This window comes from Natator depressus, chromosome 1 (assembly GCF_965152275.1).
Source record: "Natator depressus isolate rNatDep1 chromosome 1, rNatDep2.hap1, whole genome shotgun sequence".
NCBI lineage: Eukaryota > Metazoa > Chordata > Testudines > Cheloniidae > Natator > Natator depressus.
In genome coordinates this window covers 42573021-42589774 of record NC_134234.1, presented here as the reverse complement: position 1 = coordinate 42589774, position 16754 = coordinate 42573021, and the positions used below count along the sequence as shown (strand labels likewise).

The following is a 16754-nucleotide window of genomic DNA, read 5'->3' as shown; positions in this document are numbered from 1 at the left end:
GTCTGCTGTAGCCTGCTATTTAAAGTATTTTATTGATTATCTTAATATATACAAGAAAATAAGTGTTCCACGGATGGCTGAAGCTGTGATATAATGTATACCGGCCCTAATGTGCAGAAGAGTTGTAACCGATTAACTTTTTCCACTGCTGAAATCCAGAATGCTGCTTTGTTGGTTAATATTGAACAATCATTTTCATTCTTCCAAAGGACAGGAAACAAAAAATGTACTATGCCTGCACTCTCTGTCTGAAAATAATGGCCTGTCCTCTGACAATTGTTTTGTATACAATGATGTGGCTATAATTCATGCTTATTGAATTACTTGTGTGTTTTCTATTTATATATTTTTATATGGCCCTCCCCACCATAGTATTTAAGTTAATCTCTGAGCAGTGTAGTATCTTTCAGTAGCTACGGAATTCTTTAAAAAAAATCTGCCTTATATCACTGGACCCACTATATTATTGTGTTTCATTTTACCCTTTGAGCTCCTCTTCAGTTTCTCATCCATCTGTCTCACCGCACCTTAAAGCATCCTCATCTTCTACCAGCTATTAATCCTTCCACACAAGACCTCCAATCTACTCCTATGTGCCTTATTTTACCACAGTCCCCTAACAGCTTCTCAACTCAATCTGCCCCTGGCCCCCTTCTATCTACAGGATTTGTCTCTTTCCTTCCTCTGAGCGCCCAACTTCTTCCTTCACTAACTACTCTACCGTTCTCACCCATCCAACACAGCACCAGGGAGGACACAAGGTAGGCACGAGACTAGAGAAGCACAGAACAGAGGTTCCATCAGCAGGGACTGGGAGATAGATCAGGTTAAGACTTGTCCAGAATACATACCCACCTGGCCTGCCTCCTGTCACCACACAAGGCATTGTGCTCTCTGTACCCAACTCCTAGAAACAGTGAGTTTCCAGGTGTCATGCCTTTGGAAACTTGACAACAGGGCTCGATTATAAACTCTTTCTGTTTAAGTTGAGCTATTCCTGTAATAATTAGGAAGCACAGTGTGTGACTCACCCTAATTTCTGCCAGAGGCACTGATGATCCTTAGAGGTTTTACGTTAGGGAATTGACAAATTACGTCAGGCTTGACAAAGCCCTGGCTGGGATGATTTAGTTGGGGATTGGTCCTGCTTTGAGCAGGGTGTTCGACTAGATGACCTCCTGAGGTCCCTTCCAACCCCATGATTCTATGAGTCTATGATAAAAAGCGTCAAGTCTTCCAGCGCTAATGGTAAGTTAAACACGGCACAACCTAGGTCTCTAGTGCTATTGAGCTTTCAGTTTTTTCTACTTGAAAATACTTCCCAATAATTCCCTAATGTAATTCCCTGAAGCAGAGGCACTTAACAGCATATTACAATTCATACATTTTAAGGCCAGAAGTGAACATTTGATTATCTACTCTGGCTTCCATTTCACCAAGTGGTTTCTACAGTAAACACATAACTTCTGGCTGAGCTAGAGCATCTCTTTTAGGCAGACATCCAGTCCTAACTTAAAGACTTCAAGTTATGGAGAATCCACCACATCCCTTTGTAAGTTGTTTCAGTATTTCATTACCTCACTATTAATGCCATATTAGTGCCTCATTTCCAGTCTGAATCTGAGTTCAACTTCCAGCCATTGGATCTCACTGTGCTTTGTCTGCTAGGTTAAAGAGCCCTCTAATATCGGAAATCTTCTCCCCATGTAGCTACTGGTGAACTGTGATCAAATTACTTCTTAACCTGCTCTTTGATGAGCTAAGCGGGTTGATTTTTTTAAGTCTCTCACTATAAGGCAGGTTTTCCAGATCTTGCTCTTTTCTGAAGTAGAAGAATGAGCTGAGTAAGTCACTTAATTGTGTTAGTCCAGTACCCAGTAGACAAGAGTCCACCTAACAAAATACCCCATCGCGCTTGGCACCCTTATTGGCACTCAGCTAAGAGAACAAGCATAGAGCTTAAACTATGATCTGTAGGTCAGGAGTGAGGACACTAGCAAGGTAGTGTTGGGGAAACCTGCGTTGTTACTGCCTTACTGTACCTGTTCCCTGGATAAATAGACTTTAAACATCAACTCTGCCAAGCCCATGCTTTTCAAAAGCACATTTACAAAACTGTATGTAAAAACGTACTCCAGATAAATGGTCATTCACATGTTAATGCTTCATAGGTTGAGAGTTCTAATCTGGCTTTATGATTTATGCATGACAGGTCTGCCAAGACAGGTGCATTGATAACAGGCGATCTTAGTGAAACAATCTCTTAAAATATGCAACTACAGCAGTCCCTGGGTAGGATTTGGTGTGTGTGACGGAGATTTCCAATGAGACAGAGGGATTCACTTTTTAAACCGCCTGTGCAAAAAAACAGCGCAAGGTTTAGTGTCCCCTGGGAAGTACATGTGACCTGAAGTAGAAAAGTTCAGTGGAACTTTTTATCATCAGGGCAACTAACCTCATTCAAAATTCTGCTCTTGTATTGTCCCTGATTGTGTGGCTCTGGGAGGTGCTATGTCTGTCAAACAGGGGAGATGTTTCATTGTAATTATTTAACTATCAAGGATTGGCCAGTTCCTACAGGAATGCTTACCATGGTCAAACATATCAAATAGATCCATTTTTATTTTGTATATATTTAAAACAAAGAAACAATCCACCACTAAGATGTTACTGAGTAACCAAAGCACTGCATGGATCTTGCTCTCAGCAATCTCAGTCCTGTGATCTCATTCTTTGCCCCCTCATCCCCCGCCCCACTCCAAGACCACGGTTTAAACTGTAAACTCTTAAGGGCAGTCCATTCAAGTCCTGGCTTCTCTTCTGAGCCTGCTGAAAAGGATATATCATTTAGCAGAAAGCATCAACAGAATGGGGAGCTATGATACAACATGTGGACAGGGCTGTGAAAAACCCAGTGTTTTTTTTCAGCTTTGTTTTGTTGCCTTTTTTGTTTTATTTAAACCAACCCAGCAGAGTTAATCTGGGGCATGGGGTTCTTTTCCACTTGCTTCAGTTTCTGAACTTATGTCACTCTGAAGTATCTGCATGAACATAATATATATTTGAAAGATTTTTGGTGCTGAGAAGCATAAAGTTTCAATTTTTAATCTGTGAATGAAAACTTTAACTGTTCTAAAAACTTGTAAAGAAATTAATAAGACCAGCAAGTGTCTTTTATTCCTAATAGGATACAAACAGAAAAATTATCGAAATATGTAGGAAGTCAGAGAAGGGAAAGGGGTGGAACCATCTTTGAAGAGACCTCGGTGGATGAGTAGAGTTGTGCACTATTAAGAAGGCTTGGTTTGCTAGAATCTAAAAATTTCTGGAAGGTGGGAAGGGCATCTGAGCACACGGTTCTACATAAAGCTTGTTAGCTTAACTTATTTTTCCTCATCTTTCTGCACAGTGTTGAATTCAGTATGTTAATGTTTCTTTTTTTAACTGCAGTAAATATGAAAGCTGCTGATCAAAACTGCAAGCAGGTAGCTGATGTTTAGTGAGCATCAAATATCACAGCAAATGTATCTAACTTAAGATTCCTAAAACTGAAGCAATTGGTAGGAGTCCTTTAGAGAGTGTAGGAATTTATCCATTGGTTCCATCCAGGATGTCTCAGCTGACCTGGATCGGCTTGAGGAGGGAATGCATTTCTTCTGGGCAGGCCTCTGTGGGGCTCTGCCCTGATGCCCAGGAGCATGTCCCTTACACTCATGGGGAGCGCTCTCAGAAGAATCCTTGGGCTTGGGTGTTTGAGGCTCTGTGCCAAGGCACATGCTTGGAGGGCATGACTAGTTGGCTCAGGCAGATGTACATGTATGGAAGGAGGGGGCGAAATCTCCCCAGCCTGGGTCAGAGCGGGGCCTCATAGCTGCCTCCATCAGGAAACTTTTTCAATCAGGCTCTCACGCCTCTTGCATTCTGGGTGGGAAGGATTTATAAAGACAGCACTTTGCAGCGAGATGTACCTCACCCAGACAGTACAAGCACTGTTGATGCTCATCCCTGATGGAGAAGGAGCGAGGGCAGGAGACACAGTTCTTCAATCCGAGGACACGGGGCCTAGTCCCACGCCCCGGGGCATAGCCCCAGGAGTGGGGAGCATAGCCATCAATTGTTGGGGAGGGGACACTTCTATACTATATACACTAACTACCAACCTAAGCTATAAAAACCATTTACCCAGATTTTACTTTACAGGTTCTGCACAGAGGGAAGGAGGACACAATTCTGACTCAGGCCTTGAAGCAGCGAGAAGGAACTGGAGAGGCATCGCCCCGCACTGCCTCTTATACCCTCTGTCCGGAGCACAAAGGAGATGACTGTGCATGTGCTGGTCAATGGCCATGGCTTTGAAGCATTTCCAGACTCAGGCACATGGGGTGCATGCGCACCTACATGTGGACTACACACCCCAGCACTCAAAGAAGACCCAGTGGAGATTTCAGGTTAGGGGGAAAAAATCATAACCCTGTGTGGATGGCAGCTGTAGCCAGGAACCTAGTGTCCAGGTCACCAATAGCGGCAGCAACAGTATCCAGGAGGGAGAGAAGGGCAAGATGAAGTCTCCTCCCTTTTATTTTATTGTTAGTGGTGATGAAGAACCCAGGAATAGATATCGGGGTGTGTGTGGGGGGGGGGGGGCGGGGGGAAGGCGATTGCATCCCTGAGCTAGGGAGAGGACTGAATACAGGGACAAACAAAAAGAAGGGGCGGGGCAGAGAAATGAGACTGTAAAGAGCCAGAAAGACAGGACAGACCAAGAGGAGTGTAACAGGGTACTGGCCTTTTAGAGCCTGAGGAGGCAGTCTGGGAGGCCAGTTTACCTTGATTCCGGTGTCCAGATAAGGTGAATGAAGGCCAAGGGAATACGCAGAATGGCCATTGGCTGAGAGAAAGATGGTCCAAGGAATAGTTAGTGTCTGGGAAGGGGAAGGGTTAGGAAAACCCAGGCCATTGTTCTGTTCTGTTCCAACACCAGGAACCTTGTAGATAGGGCGGGCAAGGCTCCCCTCTCCCTCACTGTCTAGACAGCAGTTTTTGGTTATTAGTCCCACTCAGGAAGTGTCAATGGAGTGGGCAGATGATTGGATGGGTAAATTAAGAAGAAAACTCCAAGCTCAGTTAAGGAGCGGCTGTTTAGAGGAAGAACTCAGACAGCTCACAGTCCCCAGAAGGGCTGTGAAAACCTTGAACTTAATGGTAGAGCTGCAGGTTGGGGTGGACATGACTTGAATCACCCAGCCCGGAGGAGGAAGGACTGTGTGAACCCTGACTGAAAAGGAAGAGTTTGTAGGTTGGGAAAGCCAGGACTTGAATAGCAGTCCCAAAAAGGAGGACTGTACAGCCCTGAACCTAAGTGCGGCGGCAAAGGGGAAGGAGGGGCTCTTTTTTGGGAGATGGCAGCTGTGCAGTAAACTAGACCCCACAGTAGAGGGTCTATTGTTTTGAAGATGTTGGGTGTGAGTAGATGTATTCCCAAAACACAGAGGGAAACTGAGGCAGGGGACTGCAGTGGCATGCCATGACGCAGAGGAGGCACATTCAGAAACTGCAGCCTCAGGCCCTCTCAGCAGGCCAGAGAGGCCCGGGCCACTTCCAGCTTTTGAGGCCCCTAGCCATAATAAAAATTAAAAATGACGACACATGAAAAGAAAATAAGGCACCAAAAAACGTGAGACATAATTTGAATAATTTTTTATTTAACAAATGCTTTTCTGGTCCAATAGGGATGCACATAAAAACAAGTTGTGAAACTTATCAAATGCCAAAAGTGTTGAAATTTGAGGCCCCCCCTTGCGCTGATTGACCCTGTGCATCCTACACTGTGTAAGGGAACAGACACTGGCTAAAGCAAAGGAAGGGGTGGGACAACAGAATGAGGAAGGGGAAGGACTAAAGAAAGAAGGCACAGCTTTTCAAAGAAAGAAATGGAAATTCAGTGTAAGAGAAAGACAGACAAACAATAAAGACAACTAGAGAAATGAGGGGGTAGAATGGTATTTAATGGCAAGAGAGGGGAAAACAGGAATAAAAGAAATTAAAGACTAAAATGCAAGTAAACGTACACCTTTCAGGATGGTGGTTTGTGTGTATGCATTTTGTTCGCAGCTTTAATAGACGACTAAGTCCGGCTGAAAGGGATGGCATGGCTCCTATGAGCACTTGGAATTTTGTTGGCTGCACTGGAGTACTCTTAAGTGACTGGAGAAAATAACTGCAGTAAATGAGACGGGACTAAGTTAAATGTATCAGAATTAAAAATCACCCCTGAGGGTGGGGACATAGCCACTCCCAAGTTATTTAGAGATTAGCTATTGAAAACAACTTTAGATATTGGCAACTCTAGATGGACCCCCAACACAAGCAGGCTGGCTCTACTTTAGCTCTAATGATTAGGCTTTTCAAACAGCTTTATAAGCTCTCCCAACACCATGCTTTATTTAAGTTTAAAAATGAGTTTCAGTTTTGAGCTTGGTTATGTGTCAAAATCATCTCACTAGACTTCCCAACCCTTGACTGTACTATAAGGATGCTGATAAATTGGCAAGGGCATCACAACTGCAAGCTCATGTTCAGTTGGTTATCTAACATGACCTCGAAGTCATTTTCTGAGTCACTACTTTTCAGAACAGTCCCTAACCCTCATGTAAATGTGTTGGAATTCCCTTAAATATCACGGCCAACTCTATGAAGTATTTGGATTTAATTTTAAACTGATTGCACTACAAAATCAATCTGTTGAGTTCACCAAATGATTCGCTCTCCACTTGGAACCAATACCCAATTTGAAGCATCATGCCTTCAATGGGAGATATCTTCAAGCTCCCATAACTTGGAGAATTAATAATTTTAATTTGAAGTAACATGTACCTGAAATAATATTGGGCCATTTTTTTAAAGCAGCACTCTATTCAAATCAGTGGGGAAATCTGTGTAAAAGATTATGGCCTGATATGGTCCATCATTACAGTAATGAGTAATATTCACCGGTTGAAATCAACAAATGAAGAACAATTCATGTAACAGTTTATTCACAAATAGAAAAAGTATTACAAAACAATTTACACAAGATTATAATTTACAGATTTTTTTAAAAAGTCCAACATGTAAAACAGGACTGAAAAAACTATGTTATGCATACTGTCTAAATGTGTTGGTATTTGTTTTCTATTGGCACATACAATATAAACAAGACCAATTTGGTTAAATTAAGAAAAACTATTCAAAAATATATACACAATATACATAGCTATTTAAAGAGACTTATTCGGCAGTGTTTTGGTGTGTGGTGTTGGTTTATTTTTGTTGTGCTCTTAATCTATAGGTCTCTCCTTTAGAGGAACTTTATATATAGCTGCTGGACAAAAATGATCAAAGTGTAAATTCCAGTGGGAAACATTCTTATTGGTGAAAGATTCTGACAAAGTTTCAGTACCATTTTAAAAGGAATTCCTGATGGCTAAAATTTTAATCTTCACACCTATTCTAGCAATATTTTGCAATATAATGAAATGCACATTGGATTTTTCTCTTTACACAATATATACAAAAACAAATGTGTGTTCATGCAGTAAATAGTAGAAAGTAATATTTTCATTTTCCCTAATGTATGAAAGTAACAAAAGGAATTTTGAACCACAGTTTTCTGGTCTGAATAAATCTTTAGCAAGTATGTAGATTAACAACTGTACTGAAGGCACAACTGTGTATGTAGCATAGTAAGTCAGTGATCATATAGTAGCATTTACTGTATAAGTATTCATACAAATGATTTCATCAGTAACCCTACACCATCTTCTGGAACTCTTACTCATGATGAGTAGCTCTTACTCACACAAGTAGTCCCATTGTATTTTGCCAGAGCAGCTTGTTGCTTTGGCATTCAACACTGCGTATAATTTTTGCCGGTCCAAATTTCTGTTGTTGTGTGTCATCAGCAAGAGAGTTTTTCCTTTAAAGAAACTGAATGTTTGCATGGCAGTGTAGATACTGATATATCCACTTGTAGCAAGAAGGGACATTTATTGCAAATCTACAGCATTTTGCTGATTACTTTTATTGTGCCAAGACCACACTGGGAAGTTTATTGTACACTTAGAAGAGTTCAAAATCTCACATCTCAATCTTGCTGAATGTAGTTCTTAGTGCAGTTCACTGGGACTACTATAGTAAGCACTGTACCTGGTTGAAAGTGTGTGCAGTTCAAACCTTAATGTAAGATGCAAAGATGGGGCTAAGTCATCTCTCTAGTATTTCAGGGAGAGGTACAACAGACGTTACAGCAGTAAGATGATACGTTTAACTCAATTTAGTCACATGCATAACTTGATGGTTCAATTAAGGTATATGTTTAAATAATTATTGTGAACTTGCTTCTCAGTGGGCATTGTGGAAGAAGTGAATTTTTAAAAGATATTAAAATGAGGAGAGGATAGTGGCTTGGATGAAATTTAAAAAATGAACCAGTAGAAGAAAAGGGACTAGGTCACCATGATATGACCCCTGAAACTCATCCATGACTATAGTAATAGTTTAGCTCTCACTTATATGAATACTTTCATGGTATGTTTACTGTAATTTGACGTGACAATTTATTACAAAAATTATTTCAACATCTAAAAAATAGGTGATATAACAAGTCCAATATGCTGACCCTTCCACATATTGAACATACCAAACAACAAATAGAAAAAGCCCTATCTATGAGGCTGATTTTTATAAATCTAAATCTAAATTAAGGCAAATCTCCTGGTTTAAAAAGAAGTGTGATGTTTTTAGGAACTTCAATAACCCATATTATTGTAACATGCTAATTGCTTAGTTCCCAAGAGTAGCTTAATGGCTAAAGTATAATACATAATAAAAGCTTCATTTTATCAATAGATGATCATCACATAAATAGAAGTGTTATTTTTTTAACTCATTCTACAGAAGAAATTGTGAATTAACATTACATCTAGCTAGGGCAAATTCCTAATACATGATTAATTTTGCAAACAGAGTAACTGGCAAACTTCTGCTGCACATCTTCTGTCATTTGTAGCCATATTTAACAGATCAGTATAAACACACTCATGTAATACATTTTGTTATATTTACATAATCTTCTTAGGCTTTTCAAGCACCTTTGAGGCACAGAAGGTTGTTGTTTCCAAGAGATGCAAAGTACAACAACAACAGATTCCAAGGCCAGAAGGGACCTCCTATATAACACAAGCCAGAGAACTTCCCCATAATAATTCCTATTGAACCACAGCAATTTTTTTTAATATCATGAATCCACCTCAGTCTTCTCTCAAGTTGCTCCTTGATGTTTCGGCTTACAGCTGCTATGGCTCAGATGCAACTTCCTGAAAGGTCCAAAATGCTGCCAATTTATTTCTGCTGTTTCTGAAACCATGTAACACTGAGGACCAGGCTGTGTTTAATTCACAAGCATTAACAGACAGGCATTAGGGTAGCATTCAGTTCTAGTGCTCGCAGAAAAACTCCTTTTGGCTTCCTAAAAGAAAGTGACAACAGTGGTTACACAAAATCACATAAAAACTACATGTACTTCTATACATAATAAAATGTTAAAAACTTATTGCTGATTTAACCGTCACCTACTGTAAAAACACCAAACAAAACAAATCACTAAAGCAGGCAATAAACTGACATGTCCTAAATACATTCATTTGCAAATTTAACCGTACAATCACACAATTCCAAACTCTGTTAAAAATCACTCTTATTTGAAATGATTTTATTCTAATGATCATTTATTTGCATTGCAATAGCGCCCAGAGACCCAACCAAGATTGGAGCCCCATTTTGCTCAGTACTCAAACACATACTAAAAGGCAGTCCCTCCCCAAAGAACATGCAGTGTAAACAGACTAGGCAGACAAAGGGTGCAAGGGGAAAAGAGTGAATAGGAATGACTTTCCCAAGGTCAGGCAGCAGGTCAGTGGCAAGTCTGGAATTACAGCTCAGGTCTCAGCACCAGTTCAGTGATCTGTCCAGAAGACAGCACTGTCTTCCCCAAAAGTTATTAAGTTGTCTTAACCAAAAAATGCCTATGCACTGATGCCGTGTAGAGACTGCACCTGGAAAAATTATGTCAGATAAATAAAATATCATGTCTAATCTCTGCTAAGCACAGAAAAGAAGGAGGATGAAGAAAAATACAACCAAACAACTAACCAAAATAATCTTGATTTCTGCCAACAATACTCAAATCTCAACTCAAATGGAAGATACGAATATGACTGGCAAGATACGAAGATACGAATATGACTGGCAAGCACTAGACTTCCAAGTCAAGAAGGATTTCCACATAAGATCATATAGCTCATATTATTAAAGGGAGTATTAAATGCCACTTTGTTCAATAGGGTAGGAGTTCATAAATCAGTATGTGGTGTAGTTTTGGCTTTACAGTTATTGGTATAAAGTCTTATGATTGCTAGTTCTGCTTTCTGGAGCTACCTCATTTCCATCTTATTCAAATGGGTGGGCTAAATTCTCTGCTGGTACACATGGGTAAAACTGCATTGAAGCCAGTGGAGCTATCCATTCACATCAACAGAGAGTTTGTCCCAGCGTATCCTATTACACACCTGCTGCATCTTTGTTCAAAATGGTTTCAAGGACTTCATTCCAAAAAAGGAACTATTTACATGACGGTTCCACATAATACATACAAATTTACTTTTGATAACATTGCCTTCTTCATTTGGCATCAAACAATAAATATGCCCATAAGTAATAATTTGGTAGATATCCAGTAGATCTATTTTAATGGCCCTAGCACTTTGGTTCATTTTTGGACATTGGAAACAATGTTATTCCTAGATATTATTCAATATTTGTTAAGTGCCAGTAGGCACTGGGCTATACAAACATAAAGATATGATCCCTGATCAGAGGAGTTTACAATCTATGATACAGGATAATGAAATTTAAATAGATACTTTGAACTCTATGGTGTCTTTCATCTTCAAAACACTTTACAAACGTATTAATTAGCCAACTCTTCTTAAACTAAGAATTCAGTTTAGTAAATAATAACCTAATACACTGAATCATTTCCAAATATTATGGACTATATTCTGTTATAAAGAACACTAAAGTTGCATGGATAAGCCCTCAAAAGTCAGAAAATAGCAATGTCAAGGGTTGCAACACCATAACTTTATTCTTTCTGCATATGCATTATTCTATAGTATTTAAAAACATGATCACATACTATTCGAAAAATTATAGTGATCTCATACCATTTTTCACAATATTTATATATACATATAGTAAGAGTGTCATCCAGTTTCAGTGTTATTTTGCATATACCAAATAAAGATAATGCAAACTACTTAGATACCAGGACTACAGCAGTCAACGACAGACATCAATGACTGTTCACTTTGCAAGATTTTAGACAAACCGTACACTAGGTTGCAAATACTTGATTAGAGAAAATTGTATGTGATCAGGATGAGCTTGAAATTTTCAGTGCTATCAGTGGAATTTGAGGGTTAAATTCTGGCTCCACTGAAGTCAATGGCAAAACTATCATTGACTACAATGGAGGCCGGATTTTACACTAGCTGTTAGTGTAACTGTCCTCATCTGAACACGTTCTGTTTACCTACCCTTCCTCCTGTCCAAGGATTCCATATAAAAGTAAGGAGAGTAAGAAATGATTGATACAAAAATAGTTAATCCTTTCGAGTATCTAGCCATCAATTAACATGAATTATTTAATGTATCCTTTCAAGTATCTAGCCATCAATTAACATGAATTTATTTAATGTATCTATGGATATCATATAACTGCTACAGAAATCTCTTGTTGCTTCATAGATTCCAGAGCCAGAAGGTTGTATTGTGATCATCTAGTCTGAAATTTAATAGTGCAAAGTGCAAGGTCATGCACTTAGGAATAACAACAAGAATTTTTGCTATAAGCTGGGGACTTATCAGTTGGAAGTGACATAGGATGAGAAAGACCTGGGTGTACTGGTTGATCACAGGATGACTATGAGCTGCCAATGTGATGAGGCCGTGAAAAAGGCTAATGCAGTCCTAGGATGCATCAGGCGAGGTATTTCCAGTAGAGAAAAGGAAGTGTAAGTACCATTATTCAAGGCACTGGTGAGACCTCATCTAGAATATTGTGTACAATTCTGATCTCCCATGTTTAAGAAAGATGAATTCAAACTGGAACAAGTGCAGAGATGGGCTACTAGGATGATCAGAAGAATGGAAAATCTACCTTATGAGATAAGACTCAAAGAGCTTGGCTTGTATAGCCTAACCCAAAAAAGGCTGAGGGGAGACACGATAGCTCTATAAATACATCAGAGAGATTAATACCAGGGAGGGAGAGCAGTTATTTAAGTTAAGCACCACTGTAGACACAAGAACAAATATATATATATATTTATATTTAAACTGAACATTAAGATATAAACTGAACATCAAGTTTAGACTATTAATTAGATGATGGTTTCTAACTATCAGAGAAGTGAAGTTCTGGAACAGCCTTTCAAGGGGAGCAATGGGGGCAAAAACCCTAACTGGCTTCAAGACTGAGCTTGATAAATTTATTGAAGGATGGTATGATGGGACTGTCTACAATGGAATGCAAATATCTTTAATGGCCGGTGATGGAACACTAGATGGGGAGGTCTCTGAGTTACTACAGAGAATTCTTTCCCTGGTGTCTGGCTAGTGGGTCTTGCCAACATGCTCAGGATCCAACTGATCGCCATATTTGGGGTTAGGAAGGAATTTTCCTCTAGGTCAGATTGGCAGAGACCCTGGAGTTTTTTGCCTCCCTCTGTAGCATGGGGCACATGGCAGGTTGAAACTAGTGTAAATACCATATTATCTGTAACTTGAAGTCTTTAAATCATGATTTGAGGACTTCAGTAACTCAGAAATTAAGGGTCTATTACAGGAGTGGAGTGGGCGAGGTACTTTGGCTTGTAATGTGCAGGAGGTCAGATTATATGATCATGATAGTCCCTTCTGACCTTAAAGTCTATGAGATCTCCTGTATAATCCAGGCCACAGAACTTCCTGAAAATAATTCTTACATTGTATTTATTAGAAAAACATCCAACCTTTATTTTAAAATTGTCAGCAATGGTGAATCCACTATGACTATAGGTAAATTGTTCCAATGGTTAATTACTCTCATTGAATAATATGTAGGAACAACATTGTCCAAAAATGTTCTATAAACCAAAGTGCTAGGGACATTAAAATAGATCTACTGGACATTTACCAGTCTGAGTTTGTCTAGATTCAATTTCCAGCCATTGGATTGTGTTATACCTTTATCTGCCAGAATGAAGAGACCATTATTAAACATTTTTTCCCTATATAGAGACTTGTAGACTGTAATCAAGTCACCCTTTAAACTTCTCTTTGTTAAGCTAAATAGTTTGAGTTCCTCCGGTTGACCACTATAAGGATGTTTTCTAATCCTTTAATCAGTCTCATGGCTCTTCTCTGAACCCCCTCCAATTTATCAACATCCTTCTTGAAGGGTTGGCACCAGAACTGGACAGTATTCCAGCAGCAGTCACACCAGTGCAAAATATAGAGGTAAAATAACCTCTCTATTCATACTGAAGATTCCCCTGTTTATGCATCCCAGGATCACATTAGCTCTTTTAGCCACAGTGTCACAATGGGAGCTCATGTTCAGCTGATTATCCACCATGAACACCAAAACTTTTTCAGAGTCACTGTTTCACAGGTCATAGTCCCCCATCCTGTAAGTATGGCCTACTTTCTTTGTTTCTAGGTATATACATTTAACCATATTAAAATGCATATTGTTTGTTTGCACCCAGTTTACCAAGTGATCCAGATTGCTCTGTACCAGTGTTGTGTCCTCCTCATTATTTACTACTCGCCCAGTTTGTGTGTCATCTGCAAATTTGTCACTGATGGTTTTATGCTTTTTTCCAGGTCATTGATAAAAATATTCATTAGTGTAGGGTCAAGAATCGATCCTTGCGGGACCCCTCTGGCAACACACCCACTCAATGACGATTCACCTAGATTTTGAGACCTATCAGGTAGCCAGTTTTTAATCCATTTAATGTGTGTCATATTATTTTTATATCATTCTAGTTTTTTAAATCAAATGTTGTGTGGTACCAAGTCAAACATCTCACAGAAGTCTAAATTTATTACGTCAACACTATTACTTTTATCAACCAAACTTGTAACCTCATTAAAAAAAATATTTGAGAGGACAGGATCTATTTTCTATAAACCCATGTTGATTTGCATTAATTACATTAACAAAAAAGGAGGGTAACTGAGTTCTGGATCAGCTGCTCCATTATCCTGCCCATGATCTACGTCAGGAGGACAGGCTATAAAATTATCCTGGTCATCTTACCTTATTATCAGTCTGTGGGATCATTAACTGTTTTATCACACTCTGACGTTGGCAGGTTTTCACCAGCTGATGAGTTCCGAACTAATGAAGCATCCATACATGTGCTCTGTTTGGAAAGTTCAGTGGATTCTGCAAAGCTTCCAGCATGAGACTTAGCTGAAATAAGTACATCACTTAGATCCTGGTCATTATCTAAATCTATATTGGCTGTGTTTTCAGTCTCTGGATCGAAGGAACTGATATCTCCTCCAGTCAGTTCTGGATAAGATTCACAGAAGGAGATGCTGTCGCAACAAGCGGAGTTTTGCATAAGTGGCCAAGCATCTGAAAGGTCTCCACAGGCAGAGTGTGAAAGAGAACCAAGGAATGCAGGAATCATTTCTCCAACAGAATTTAAAGTCCTGCAAAGAGAAAAGAAATAGGTTTGAAAATGTTTTCCAAAGAGTATGACACTAGTAAGTGTTCCATTAAGAAAACTAAACAGGATCATGTTAAGCCAATACTCTGGAGGTAGCCATGTTCTGCTGGAGGAGAGATCCTCTGGCAGAGGTCTGTTGGCTTGCTCCTCAAATCTGAAGACAGCAGGGGCATTGAGAACACTATGAAAGGTAGAGAGGATGTGCTGATGGTTCCTCACACTCATTCGTACTCCTTAGTAACTCTCTTCTTTAGACTTCATCCCTTACAACCAGCCTTCAAAATAGTATCTGATGTGACTAGTAAGAAAGGTTTTGCTCTAATTTCTGATTCTGCATTCAGTATACATAATATCAGAGAGCACTGATAGGTTATTTTTATTTTTAGAGGGACTACTTCCATCTTACACAAAGTAGAAGAAACTGGAAGCAGTTTTCAGGTTAGTCACAATCTAGGTCAGGTATTCTGAAGGTGACTATTACTGTGGTATCTAAGGCTACGTCTACACTGAAAAACAAAACAAAGCATGCAATGAGTCTCAGGGTATGTCTACACTGTAATTAAAAACCCACAGCTGGCCCATACCAACTGACTTGGGCTAATGGGGCTCAGGCTAAGGGGCTGTTTAATTGTCATGTAGACATTTGGGCTCAGGCTGCAGCCGGAGCTCTGTGACTCTCCCATCTCACAGGGTCCTAGAGCCCAGGCTCCAGCCCAAGCCTGAATGCCTACATTGTAATTAAACAGCCCTTAGCCCAAGCCTCACGAGCCCAAGTCAGTTGACACAGGCCAACTGAGGATTTTTAATTACAGTGTAGACATACTGTCAGAACCCAGGTCAACTGACTCAAGTTTGTGGGACATGCATTACAAGACTGAAAAAAGCCGTGTAGATGTTCCTGTTCAGGCAAGATCCCACCAAGGGATCTTTCATATCCTAAGAGAGTAGACAGAACTTCTATTTTTAAAGTCTTAACCAAAGACCCCACACAAATTGCAAGGAACTCAATTCGTCAGCAATGGAAGGATAAAGGGGCTGAGTCAACCTTGTTGGCACTTGAACATGTAGCTGCAGAATACCTACATGTTTTAAATGTGATGCTTAGACTACTAAGCCATATTGTATCAAGGGCAGCTATTTTTAGTCACATTTGACCACAGGAACTAAACAGCTAAAGGCCAGTTAAAACCTCATACAGAAAACAATTCTGGTTAAAAAAATATTCAGTGTTAAAATCTACAGTTAGGACATATCAGATGACATCAAAAGCTTTCTATTTTTCCTCACTATATAGGATTTGTAATGTATAAATAAGTGTACCGCTACTGTATTTATATTTGGCCAGATGCAAAGTTGGCTAGGAGTAAATGAATAGTTAGTACTATGGGACTCATCAACATTACATTAATCCAGTATTGGGCATTTGTACATAAATGATTAAACAAAATCTCATAGTAATCTCAAAAATACTAGAACAGATCAGCCAATTCAGAGAGCGATTTAAAGTTTCTGAACCAAAAAAATATAAACTGAGTTCATGGAGATTACAAACCATACCACTGGCTTCCAGAATTCTGCTTCACCGCAGTAACTGTTCCAGGCAAACCAGAGGCCGTAATGAGATTACACAACATCTTGCTAGCCCATCAGAAAATAGAGGGTCACCAAAAAGCTAATGCCGGATTGGGAGAGGGAAGGAAAATCCATCTGGGGAAGACAGTAGGACACTCCCAGATAATGTGTTACTTTATTTTATTTTACTAGTGTCCAGACTTAAGACTTGGATCTTGTATAGTTTTTCTTCTGGGTGAAAATGCGGAATTTGTTTCACTATAACATTAATTTTTCATGAATCTGGCAAACAGGACTGCCAGCAGTTCAAAGTTTTTCATTAAGTTCCTCTGGAACTTGTGTAGCCTGCATAAATATTAA

At 39.5% G+C, this 16754-nt stretch overlaps 1 protein-coding gene across 6 annotated transcripts in view; it reads right to left on the bottom strand.

Annotated features, from left to right (window-relative positions):
* Window positions 1–7071: 7071 nt before the first annotated feature.
* The window catches only part of TNFRSF19 (TNF receptor superfamily member 19), a 129958-nt gene continuing 120275 nt past the window's right edge, over window positions 7072–16754 (bottom strand). For all 6 annotated transcript variants that reach the window (XM_074958380.1, XM_074958398.1, XM_074958417.1 and 3 more), the window contains 2 exons: window positions 14405–14805; window positions 7072–9505 (listed from right to left, as the gene is read on the bottom strand). In XM_074958380.1, the coding sequence (XP_074814481.1) occupies window positions 14412–14805 (394 nt within the window). In that variant the 3' untranslated portion in view covers window positions 7072–9505; window positions 14405–14411. The remainder of the gene's footprint in view (window positions 9506–14404; window positions 14806–16754) is intronic.